Genomic DNA, 13,236 nt, shown 5'->3' on the forward strand with positions numbered 1-13,236 from the left:
AAGTTACAAATAAGAAATGACAATGTAGTAGAGATTAGAGGACTTAACATGGTTGCTCCAGCCTAAAAGATTGTTGGTAATACCTTTTCCAAATGAATGAGGTGTATACAGTTGGCACATTAATATTTCTTTTTTCTTCTAATACCACTATAGTTTGGTGCCAATAAAAGTTACAAGTGTATGAGAATCATCCACCTTTAGCCTGTATAAAAAAGCTACTCATCACAAATCAGAATTGGCCATTTTCCTTTCTCATTATGGATGCGTATAAACCAAGTTTAAACATGGACATTTTTCCTTTATATTTTTATGAACTCTAATTCAAGTCATGTGAAGTAAGAAGGATGAGAAAAGTGTAGGATACTGTTAGTCAAGTGAGAAGTAGTATAGGTTCCTAAAAGAAAAAGTTTAAAAAATCAGCAACTTTATTAAATTTTGGCCAGCATGTAATCAGTAAAAGAAAAGTGAGTAATTCCACATTATTAAATAAAATCTCACATCATCAAAAATATCATTGATGGTTCTTTCATGCTTACAAATCACAAAAATTGCCGATCATACCATTCTTCGTTGCTGAAATAATCAAAGACAAGTGAATCACACATTTGTAGAACACACGGCGGAGAGAGGGGAAAGTGCCTACACGAAATGTACATACACAAACGCCACCGTCCTATAATTACATCTTTAATTTTCCACTTCAATGTATTCATTTCTTTTCTTGGTAGAAAGATTAAGATTATGAAGAAGCAAACCAATGATATGACTACTAGCTAGTCAGTTGTTGACTTTTTGTCCACCCCTACAATCATGGTCCCATATGTAGCATACAAACAACAACAAAACGCAAAGCGCCGTCGTTTTAGTGTGTCAGAAATAATAATAAGCCTCCATGCATCATGCATATGCTTTTGCTGTCACACATTTGCATCCTCATCTCAATACTCACACGTGGCACATTCCCGCTACTATTACCTGTAATACCTGTCGGCACTCCACCTTCACCGTCGATCTTAATCAACGGCTCCAATTTTCCTCCACGCCTACAACACGCTCTGCTCCCAAAGATTCCACGTTACTATGCAATCTTTTTCCTTTGAAAACTACTTCCCGAATATTTCCATTTTCGATTTAAAAAATCTCAGTGAAATTAACAAAATCTATACCATGTATTTTTCCAATCAGAAAATATTTAAATCCAAAACAAATAACAATAAACTACCAGGTAACGGAAATAAGTGTATAATTTTTTACCCTAATGTTTATAAGGAACTACTATTTGGCAAAACAATTAACAAAGAAATAAGTAAGCAAATTTTCATGTGAGAAATTCATTAAGAATTGATATATCCACTTTTTTTCTTCTTTATTTATTTTTTAATTTTTCACATATATCTAGATGTATCTTGTTATGTCTCTACTTTAAATTGAAACCAACCCGACCTTATAGCTTGTAACAGAGTTCAAGAGGCAGAGACATTGTCTAACAGAACCTTAGCTACAAACCTTGTTTTCTTTCTTCTCTTTTAAACTCTCTCGAAGCTATGGCAGAACAACCAACCAAGGTGGAGACACCTCCTGCTCCGCTGGTAACTGACCCTCCTCTGGCCGAGGCACCGCCGCAGCTCCAAGATGCTGCTGAGAAGAAACCGCTGGCTCCGCCTCCGGCAGCCGCTGCAGAAGGGACCAAGGCTCTAGTTGTTGTTGAGAATGAGAGTGAGTTTTCTGTTTCTTCCAATTCTCAAACTTTTTGTTGCACAGAATTATGGGTTGGCTTCAAAATTTCAACTTTTTATTACTCGAAGCTTATAGGTCGCTTGCTATGTTATACGCATATCATATTAATTTAGTGCGTTGAGAAAGATTGAAACTTAGTTTGGGCATTCAAACTATGATATTTGTCCTTGCTTTTCCTTTGATTTCTGTTTTCCTTCTCTGATTTATCAAAGATTTCTGGTTTTTCATCAAAATTGCAGCTTGAATAGATTGGATTTTTGTCTGATATTGGTTGATATGGTTTCAGAATGATATTGGAGCCGACTCACTCTTCTCTGCTGGATTGAACTACTTTCTTCCTCTTGCAGCACATTAGGAACATTCATAACTACTCAATTCTTTTTTGTTTTTATACAATCCTTAAAATTTTAAATCAAATAAGTAGCTGTAATTTTTAAATATTCTCAATGACTATTAAGGAAGTATAAAGATTTATCTATCTAGCTAAGTGTAGTATTTTAGGTGTCAATTAAGCTGTGTATTGGACTAGACCCATAACATATATGAATTTTAATTACATCATTTCTTGCTCTATGCATCAATCATTAACATCTCCCCTGTGCCAACAAAAGAGAAACCACTGAGGTCCTCCTTGTTATCATAAAATAATAATTTTGTTTCCCATGTGCTGAGAAAGTTGTTTGTCCACACTAGCAAATAATTGAATTCTTTTTCTTTTTCCTTTTTTTTTTGGGTATAAAATTATGGGTTTGCTATAGGAAAGTTTAATTGTAATGAATACTTTTCAATGGTAAATTGGTATGTCCTATTGATTTTTTCCCCACTTTTTAATTATTCAAAAGAGGTAGTTGTGCCTCTTAATTATTGCATATATAACACGCAACCCAATTAGAATCCAATAACTGGATAAAGCATGCATTCTTAACATGCCTAAGTGGATTCCATATTTTTATTTTCTATTGTTAATATGGAAACAATGATTTCTTGCTAATTTAAGAATTTTTATCTGCATCTTCTATTTGGTATATGTATTGTTGCCTTGGCTATGATCACTCTAGCCTAAGTTCTAATTGACAATTAATTACTAAACTTCCATGAACCCAACTTCAATAAACACTTTTATCAAACACTTCTAGCCTACTAGATGCTGCTGTAGTTCCTAATTCTATATTACATACTTATATTTAGAGTCAAGTAATTGATCAAGTGCATGAGCTCTTCTAATTGGTTGGATTTAATCTAATAATATATATAAATACTTCTCCATTTGATGTAGTTAGAAAACCTTGACATCGTTATTTTTTGTCTTTCGGTCGACAGAAGCAGTGGAGCCAATTAAAAAGAAAACATCCCTTGATAGAGGTTAGTGTTGGCTTAATTCAACTTCACATTGTTCTTAACGAGTTAATATTTTATCACTATTGAAAGAGTGATGCTACTTATTAGATTTTTAATGCTCGAACAGGAGTGCCTTCAGAAGGAGGTATTGTGGTTTCGACTGAAATAAACTTACTAACATTTGATCTTTAATTGCGATTTTTTCACAACCACTTGAATGCATCAACTTGAGAGCGAACCTCTCCAGGTTCTCAGTGCCAAATAGTTTCTAGTCACATTGCGGATATATATATACAGAGATAGAGGGACAGAAAATATTGGAAACTTGTGTTCTAGGACACACTGTTTTGTACCTGTCTCCAACTATAAACATATTTTTTTTGTGTTTTTCTATCTCTGTAATTGTGCCTTGTCCCAAGTATCAAGTACAACCTTAGTGAGGTGAAATAAATATCTGCTTATTTTACCTAATGTTAGAAACCTCTCTTCAAATAATCATTCTTGTTGATGATAGCAATCATTTTTTTTTAATGAATTTGATGTATCTTCCAAGGGAAGTGATTTGTGTACGTGTATGCTATGTTCAACAGATATTGCTCTTGCAGAAGTGGAAAAGGAGAAAAAGTTGTCTTATGTGAAGGCATGGGAAGAAAGTGAAAAATCTAAAGCAGAGAATAAGTAAGACTTAAAAACTTAAAATACTATACTAAATACGTGCCATGTTAGTATTGTTAAGGTTTTATTATTGATTTGGTCCACAGAGCTCAGAAGCAGTTATCTGCTGTTGGTGCTTGGGAAAATAGCAAGAAAGCAGCTCTTGAAGCTAAGCTGAGAAAAATTGAGGTAATGACATTGACATCACCTTTCCATGTTGCCCTAACACACAAAGAAAACAAACCTTTTCTTATGGGTTAAACAACAATGCAATCTAGAGTTAAAGTATGGATAACCATAATATTCTTTTGTTAGTGTCACATGTAAAAAACATGACACTATGATTATTGCCATTACATGATACTAATAATTATTAAAGCACCCTTTTGAGTAACTCGTTTTTGTGTGTGAGAGAGCAGGAACAGTTGGAGAAAAAGAAAGCAGAATATGGCGAACAAATGAAGAACAAGATAGCATTGATTCACAAGCAAGCTGAGGAGAAGAGAGCAATGGTTGAAGCAAAGCGTGGTGAGGAATTTCTCAAGGCTGAGGAAACCGCCGCTAAATATCGTGCAACTGGGACCACTCCAAAGAAGCTCCTCGGATGCTTTTGAAATGTCAAAGTTCTTTTTTTGGTGGGGTCTGAATTTCATAGCGATAATTGTCAAATTTTTGTATTGTTTGTGTTTAAAAGGTTATGTTTACTATGTGTGTATGAAATTAATACCTAAAAAAAATGTTTATTATAAATATTACTTAGCTTGCTTTTTTAATTTTTATTAGATTAAAGTGTGGTATGCTGTTTGTTTATTTATTCTTTTGTTCACAACACTGTCACACACTAATAATTGAGTAATCGAGTTTCTCTCTCTCTCAATTATTAAAGTGTGGTCATTGTCCGAAAATGTTAATGGTGTATACTTATTTTGCAAAATTAATGATGAACAGAGAATTGTATATTATGTTTGATTAGATCATGCTTTGTGTAAACCCAGAGAGAAACAGAGAATAGTTGAAATGTAAAGGGTAAAAAGCACTTATAACATTACATTACAAACCCTTTGATATATTCAGCTTCATTAGTCTCATCTCTCATGCAATGAATCATGCTGCTTCATTTTTAGACAGTAAAAGCAGGGGGTTATTCACTTATTTGAAATATGATTAAAAAATAATTAAACATACATAACTTTAAAAGTGAAGTTATCAAACCAACAACGTTGTTGTTGCTATATGTGTGAAACAAAATCACATCAACTTGTGCTATAAAGAGAGAAAAAGTGATTGTACATGCATGTTTTATAGCAAGGAATGTTACAAGAAAAGCTGCCAACTTTGGAAGATCACGCCAACTTCCGTGGCCACCATTTTTGTTGATATAATTGACAAGAATCTCTCTCTCTCTCTCTCTCTCTCTCTCTCTAACACCAAGCACACAACAATAACAAACAGTAGTAAAGATCATTAAACAATCAAAAACAAATGTAGTACGAAAAAGTGAACTTTGTGGACAGTTCTTGCTCTGATTATTTGTACCACTAGAAAGAAACACAAAAGGAGAAACTTGAAGCCTCAAGAGATTCAAAAAGTGATGAATATATGTCTAGCATACATGGTGAAGGACTTTAAGCACAAATATATAGAAACAAAGATAAGAGGGGGAAAAAAAGGTTATATATATTATATCCATTGCAGTTTACGGGCACAGCACCAATTATGGCCGGCCACAATAAGCCATTTCTTCAACCCTTACCTTTCTACTGCATGCACCTCATCCACTTCACCCCGAATATGCGGATCGAATTTGATCCATGATTCCATGAACACCCCCTACCTACTTTTCTCCTCCTCTTAGTTAAGTTCGCAAGTTCTTTCTATAACAAACGATATTTGTATAACTTTTTGTATACATACAAATTTTTATTTTAATAAATAGTAAAATCCTTATCATTAATATGCAAATATAAGAACTCTTTTTCTTGACTTTTTGTTTTTTTTGACGAATTTAACTATTTTGTAATAAGTTTTAACACAATGTACAAATAGTATGGCTGCGCCGTTGTGTATAATACTTATTACCTTTTGAACAGAATATGAAAATAGTATTCATATAAACCATTGAATTGTAGAATGCTACTTGGAGAGTAAGTTCTAGTTTAATTTTATTTTAGGTCTCACAAAATGACATATAAGTATTTGTGAAATCATATATTATAAAAATTGATTTAAGACTCAATATAAAATTTATCATTCTAATGTTTAATCTCATTTTAATTTTAATTTTAAATTATTTTTAATTATTTCAAATAATTTTAATTAAATATTTTATCGTATTTAGAATGAAGAGTCATCTTTGAAAATTTGATCTTTGGTTTTTAGAGGACAGCTTATGATCAGATTATATATAGAGATTATGCTGTCCTTTATTTTAAGCACAGTACGTGCGTTTTGTGAAACTCACAAGGGACAAGCTATTATTCATAAACTAACAGAAGCTAATGGTATATAATCACGCCTCCAGTATGTATTCTTAGTTTCTTACAAAATAGGAGAGATATATGGAAAACAAATATGTATTTCCCTCTCTATATCTATCTATTTCAACTACTTTTTTTTTTTTTTGAACCTTTATTTCAACTACTTATAAACTCAGATAACTGCCATCAGTAACCATTTCAATCCATTTCATTTGACCTAAAAAAAAAAAAAAAAGCAAAACTGATTCTTTCTCCATAGTTAATGCCATCGCTTTTCACAAATGGCAACTGGAAGAAGAATCATTAACAGTTAATTGCCAGCTTGTGGATGCTAGAATCATAAATATGCTGGAAATTCAGAAATCCTATGGTATAGACAGTTGATGGGGTATGAAAATTGAACAAATGTATTATTATCGAAGAGTTGAATTTTTTGAAGATACTAGTTTTTTCTCCCAACTCCTAAGCATTGATAGCATTGGAACTAGGAATCCATTATGAGCATGCCTAAACAGGTCAATGTGTTCAAGAAAATTAACTATTAACTATACATTGTTACATGCTACTTCGGTGCACAAAATGCAATGTTCCAGTTTGATTAGAGAAGTGATTTTATAGAGCAAGCTTTACATAAAAGCAGTCTCAGTAATCAGTTTGTGGTATTAAAATTTAAGAAAAGCAAAATAGGTAGTATTTATCTCGCTAAAGGATACTAGATTGAGAAAATATTTTTTAACACTTTACTCATAAACCATCATAATATCCACTTTATCATCTTTAGATTTTGAGTTAATTCTCACTTTAACAAACTTATTTTTCTGCCTTAAGAGTTAGGGTTATAAACCAACTTTTAAATGCACAATCATCACAACTCTAATACTTATACAAGATCCCCAACATTACAAGTTATCGGACCAAAAAATTGCCAGTCATTGACTGACTTGAAAAATGGACAAAATGGCTAAGTAGTACCAATACAAACATGACATCAAGTATACACCTAACAAATTTTTATTCCACAAAATATAGTCAGTTAGTTAACATGAATTACACATCAAATTTCAAAAAATGTACGGCATTAATCTTGTGCAAATATCAGAGAGAGAGAGAGAGAGTTCCCCTAACCCACGGAGAGGTGTAACAAATTGAGGCTAGGGAATGTGCAATCTAACAAATTGTACCATCTTAGAATGCCAATGATCCATGTAACATCTAAACATAATATGAATAACAAATGTCTGAAAACTCCAAAAGAATCCGTAATGGTAACCACAAAGTAGAATACCATAGGGATCCCTTTATTCATAACAAGGTATAAGGTACACCCCCTAAACGTTCATCCACCGAAAATAAAAAACACAAAAAGAAAAAAAGAAACTACAGTACTAGTATTAGCAACAAACACATCTGAAAATGAAATTAAGGGAAACCCAAACTGGACCCAGCAAAATATCTGCCAGTTAAAAGGCTAATATTAAACTCTTTCTGAAGGTCCTAATAATGAAAAAGCATTCAAACTAAGGGTCCAAAAAAAACCCAATTTTCATACAGCATCCTGTCATACCAGAGAATATGTACCTACTTGGGTGACAGTCACTTCAACCTGTAAAAGGAAAATTCCACAATTATCAACAACAAAAGCAACTGCAACAACACAAGTTGAATCCTAGTGAAGGAAGTATTAAGAGTAATGAATGATTATTACTTTAAGCATGATGTGTGTCATAAAACTGTAAGTGTTCAAGGAAATAGCACTATTGGTTAGATATCCTACTATAAGAGTCAACCCTATTCAAGCATTTGAGATCCCACTTGTCTAAGGAAATAGCTTATGACTAGTTACATGTTCTTGAAACTAGGCATGTACTTGTTCCCTAGTGGCAGTTCATATTGTTTCCGTAGTGTACACTAAGTAAGCTGAACAAAAATATACCATATAATTCATATCACTTACCGTTGCTATTCTCCAGTTGTAAAAACGAGCCGAGTTGTCGTCACCAGTCACCGGCAATAAATTGCCTGGTCAATATGTGGTGGAATTTGCTTTATTTCAGTTCCAAGTTCTTGTTCAATCCTATATCTGCACAAAAGACAGAATGCATAATAAATCTATAGCATATACAGTTGAAATGCATTAACTTAACAGACTGTAAATTACATACAAATTAAAGCGATCCTCATAAGTGATCAAGTTAACTGCTAAACCAAGATGCCCAAACCTCCCTGAGCGACCGACCTGTATATCCATATAAGATCCGTTAGAACAAGAAATCGGTGTCAAGGCAAATAAATTAGGAAGGGAATGAGGAAAAATCAGTATACCCTGTGGAGATAAGTTTCTGAATTCTTGGGAAAATCAAAATTAATAACAACATTGACTGCTTGAATGTCTATTCCCCTAGTAAAAAGATCTGCAAAATTTTTGAAATATTTAAATGATTAAGATCATGCATATGCGTAAATATAAATATATAGATATAAACCATCAACGGATTCAATTAAGCTAATATATCAAAGTAAAGATCTCAAACAATTAACATACATCATCACTTAATATATCATCAGTAATCAATAAAATACACTAAACAAAAATAGATTAAGCTATCATTATTGAACTGATTCTTCAAATAAAACAAATTAAGATAGCATTGGAAAATAACAAACAGAACGCTAAGGCAATTACATATTATGAAATGCCATACTAGATCAAATAGGCATCATTCACAATCAGCTGAAAAGGACGCTGACTATGTTATAGGGGATGCTAGAGTGCAGAGACATACCAGTACAAACAAGATTACGGCATGCGCCATTGCGGAAGTCATGAAACACTCTATTACGATGATCTTGCAACATCTTTGCGTGAATATAGAAACACGAATATCCAAGCTCGGTGATTTTTTTTGCAAGGAGTTCAACACGATTCACCGAATTGCAAAAGATGATTGACTGGTTTATTTGCAACTGGAATAGAAGCCATCATCATTCAACATCATATTCACATCCAGCAAATAAGAACATCCACAGTATCTTGACAAAGCAAAAAATCAAACCTTAGAAAACAGTGTATTCAGGCAGTGAACCTTCTGTCTCTCTTCGACAAATGCATAATACTGTGTGATACCCTTCAAAGTTAGCTCATCCATAAGGTTAATGACATATGGCTTTTGAAGATACCTATCTTTGAAATCCTTTACAGTAACAGGAAATGTTGCTGAAAACATCAGAATTTGTCGGTGTGAAGGAAGAAAATGAATCAGCTGCTGTATAGAAGGCTGGAATTCTGGGGACAAAAGCTTATCGGCCTGAAACCAAACAAAAAGCAATGTAAACGAAGGGATTGGGAACCAACTCTTACTACTAAAAATGTCACAGAATGAACATACGAAGAGAATAGAAATGAAAATTTGTTTGTTCTCATTTAAAAGGATTGCAACTTTCCAAATAGTTTATGCATGTCAACCACTTTTATAAATGAGTAGAAGTTGAGGCAAAAAAGTATTTACCTCATCCATAACAAGCATTGCGCAATCTTTCAGAACGCAAACACCCTTCTTAGCGAGATCTAATATCCTTCCAGGAGTCCCAACTAGTAAATGAACTGGTTGATATAAGCGCATGATATCATCTTTCAGGCTAGTACCACCAGTTGTAACCATCACTTGAATTTTCAAGTGCTTTCCAAGTTCTTTGCATACTTGAGATGTTTGCAAAGCTAACTCCCTTGTTGGAACCAATATAACAACTGTATGATAAAAATTAGAAAGAAAACCATCAAAACATGATTAGTTCCCATCAGTTTGAATCATGGCAACAAAGCCAACATCAACACATATATAATCTACACTAGGACAAAATCCTAAAAACATGGGAAAAAAATATTATAGTAAAAATTTATGCCCATTGAAGCAAGCTTGTTCCCTGAGAAATTCATTCAAACTGGCCTTGAACTACAATAAATATGATAGTCCTCTCAATCGAACTCATGGGAATCTAATAAAAAGATAAAGGTAAGAGGAAGAAGTCAAACCTGCTCTCGCTTCAAAAAATAATCCTCAAATTCATTTCCTTTAGTTGCTGTCACATCCTGGAAAACAAAATTAAAGCAGATTCAATACCAACACTGGAACATATAACATAGAAGTTAACTGCAAATCTCATAACCACAGCACCTTAAGTGGCTTACCCATAAATGGTATCATTAATTATGCCTTTCAAGTGGATATTGGAAACGTGTAAATATGAAAAACTAAATCACACTGCAACAGGAAATCTAGCTCTTAAATTTTGTAAATGCCAATGATTGCACTGGTTAATTAAGATCAGTTTATCTCAATTTCTCAGCAATTTAAGTAAATTAATTAAAGCAGTTTGTATAGTGAAAACAGTGAACTGAATGCCTAATGGAGGGCAGGAATTAGGATATTAAAAATGACATCGGTAAATAAAAAAAGAAGCTAGTTAAATTCTATGACCAAAACTTCAAGAAGCATTTCATTAATGGATCACATAACAACTCCATAGTTGCAAAGCTACAGTAAAAGGGAAGAAATTACAAATAAAACAAGTTCTGGCCAAGGATGCTAAGCAAAATATGTTACTAAAATAAAATGAATAGTTAACTACTCAAAGAATAAGGTAAAGGTATTCATAATCATACCTCTGTCTTATAACGCGTATCAGGTGGTGGAACCTTTAGCCTTGCCTTCCAATCTTGAGAACTAATAATGGGAGACCAAAAGCAATTGACAATAATATTAGATAACACATTCTTTCGTTCAGACAAAACACCAAACACATGGAAAAAAAAGGGTCTGTTTCATTTGCATTCTCTTTTCAAGTGTTTTTTGCTTTCAGGATTTTGGGAAAGAAAATGATAAAATAGTGAAAACAATAAAATTCTATTTTCACTCTTTAGTTTTTACTTCGCAAAAGCTTGAAACAAAGAAAAAGAAAACAGCAAATAAAAATGCAGACCAAACCAAAACCAAACAAGTCCTTAAACAGGTTTATTCAATGGTAAATAATTGAAACTTACTTGGTGAAAATTTCTAAGCATATCACAAACATCACTTGATACAACAGCACATTTTCAAGGGCATATTAACCTAGATTGTTTACAACACTAACTATGCATTTGAGAGCCTAAACGCACAAGTTTTAAGGCAGAATAGGATCAGCAAATGAAGTGATTTATACATGAAATCATCAGAACCATGGTGATGAGAAACAAAGGGAAAAATGAAGAAAAATACAACCTTGTAAAAATTGCCTTCCTAGATATGCCGTCAAAATAAAGTGGGAATCAAATTTAAAAAAAAAAAATAAATTAAAGATGGTTTCGCAGATACGGAGATACCATAAGCAGATGCCAAGCATTATATACAAATCTATCCACTACAACGGCCTACTCTCTTGCGCATACCTACTTGCATATCTAGGTTAGCTTATTTTAGGTTCAGATGATATCTGATCTTCACACTACCAAGATATGGACTGTGGACATTTCATTGATATCATACCATAAACAATCACCAAGCAATTAAATTTAAAAATCTTCCAACCCAAATCGACCATAAGAGACAATCAATCCATACAAAATCTCCTTCTCACACAAACACAAGCGCATGTTACAATTAACCTATTCACTGCTTCAAAACACCTTCAAAGAACATTTACATGAACCAATTTGTTGCCACACCAACTGAAAACATCTCAAGCCAAACCTAACTAACATAATAGACATCTACAAAGAAAACACACAAAAAAATATAATAAAAGAAAAACTAACCTCGGGTCAATGGCTTCAGACTGCACGGTCTTCTCAACCTCATCCACGACGTTGGAGTCAGCAGCACCCATCTGCGCCCTTCTCAGCCATTGCTGTTGTTGTTGCTGCTGCTGCTGTTGTTGTTGTTGCTGCACCATCTGCCTCTGAACATATTGCTGATGCTGCTGTTGTAGTTGTTGGTGCTGTTGCTGGTGTTGCTGGTAATTAGGCCTTGGCTGAAACGGTGAGTTTTGATTGAAACCAGGGCCTCCTCCTCCTCCTCCTCGTCCAAGACCACCGCCACCGATCCCAGGTGGTGGGTACCTCGCTCTGTTGTAGTAGTTGTTGTTGTTGTTCATCCCAATTCCGAAAATTGAAAAAGTAAAACAAAAAGGGTAAACCTAACAATCTGCTCTAAATTCTAATCTAATAGAAGCGATACAATGTACAAAAATTCCTATGAAAATTATGAGTGAAAAAAGCTAAAATGTAAAAACCCTAAGAAAAGAGAGAGAATTTCTGAGGGTATGATACAGGGTTGCTACAATGAGTAGAAAAAAATGGGTAGGGTTTTGGGGTGAAATGTTTTCTGCGGATGGAAATTTATACAAAGATCTATCTAATTGAGGAGGGTTTTTGAAAAGGAAGAAAAAGAATAAAAGGAAAATGAGAGAGTGGCTTCTTCTGTTTTTTTCTCTCTCCCCCTCTCTGTGTGTTGCCGCTTTGGATTTTGATGTTTTCGTTTTTGTTGTTGTTTGGGTGAACGGAAGTGTGAATGGGAAGGAAAATAGAGGCTAAGCCTAAAATGGTTCTTCTTCTAGGGCGTACGACATCGTATTCTCAATACTAAATTGATAATTACAAATTTTTTTAGAATAATTTAGGATATTAGTCTAATTTTTTAGTAAGACAATTTTGTTCTTCACACTGTTTTTAGGATTATATTATATGGATATAAAAAATTCACTACTAATATGTCACCGATATAAAAATATATATAAAAGTACAAAATCATTTAAACACTTTTTTTTTTTAATTTTGATATTGGGACAAACATAGTATATAACCGGGTTATAAAAGTGCAGGGGACTTCACGAAGATGTGATGACTGTGATCAACAAATTGGACGGTCCGATTTGGAGTAGAATAATCGGACGGTCAATTAAAAATATTACAGGTACACAAATTAGACTGTTCGATTTACGCACCCCAGCCACGCATCAAACATGCATACATACACCCCTAGCTCCTGCTCTAAAT

The 13,236-nt window shown here is 33.6% G+C and overlaps 3 protein-coding genes across 3 annotated transcripts; 1 reads left to right on the forward strand and 2 right to left on the reverse strand.

Moving 5' to 3' along the window:
- On the forward strand, positions 1,333-4,686 carry LOC107621165 (remorin). Its single transcript, XM_016323205.2, has 5 exons — positions 1,333-1,716; positions 3,058-3,099; positions 3,666-3,753; positions 3,837-3,918; positions 4,149-4,686. The coding sequence occupies exons 1-5, from the start codon at positions 1,545-1,547 to the stop codon at positions 4,341-4,343; spliced, it is 579 nt and encodes a 192-aa protein (XP_016178691.1). The 5' UTR covers positions 1,333-1,544; the 3' UTR covers positions 4,344-4,686.
- Positions 7,375-9,951, reverse strand: LOC107621146 (DEAD-box ATP-dependent RNA helicase 8; the record flags this gene model as incomplete). Its single annotated transcript, XM_016323185.2, is given in 7 exon segments — positions 7,375-7,809; positions 8,161-8,286; positions 8,369-8,442; positions 8,529-8,617; positions 8,990-9,170; positions 9,260-9,511; positions 9,713-9,951. Coding segments are annotated over 6 exon segments (828 nt in total). The 3' UTR covers positions 7,375-7,809; positions 8,161-8,207.
- Positions 10,048-12,761, reverse strand: LOC107621175 (DEAD-box ATP-dependent RNA helicase 8). Its single transcript, XM_021114194.1, has 4 exons — positions 11,998-12,761; positions 10,867-10,927; positions 10,237-10,293; positions 10,048-10,065 (listed from the first exon to the last, which is right to left on the reverse strand). The coding sequence occupies exons 1-4, from the start codon at positions 12,333-12,335 to the stop codon at positions 10,048-10,050; spliced, it is 474 nt and encodes a 157-aa protein (XP_020969853.1). The 5' UTR covers positions 12,336-12,761.

This window comes from Arachis ipaensis, chromosome B02, assembly GCF_000816755.2.
Source record: "Arachis ipaensis cultivar K30076 chromosome B02, Araip1.1, whole genome shotgun sequence".
Classification (NCBI taxonomy): domain Eukaryota; kingdom Viridiplantae; phylum Streptophyta; class Magnoliopsida; order Fabales; family Fabaceae; genus Arachis; species Arachis ipaensis.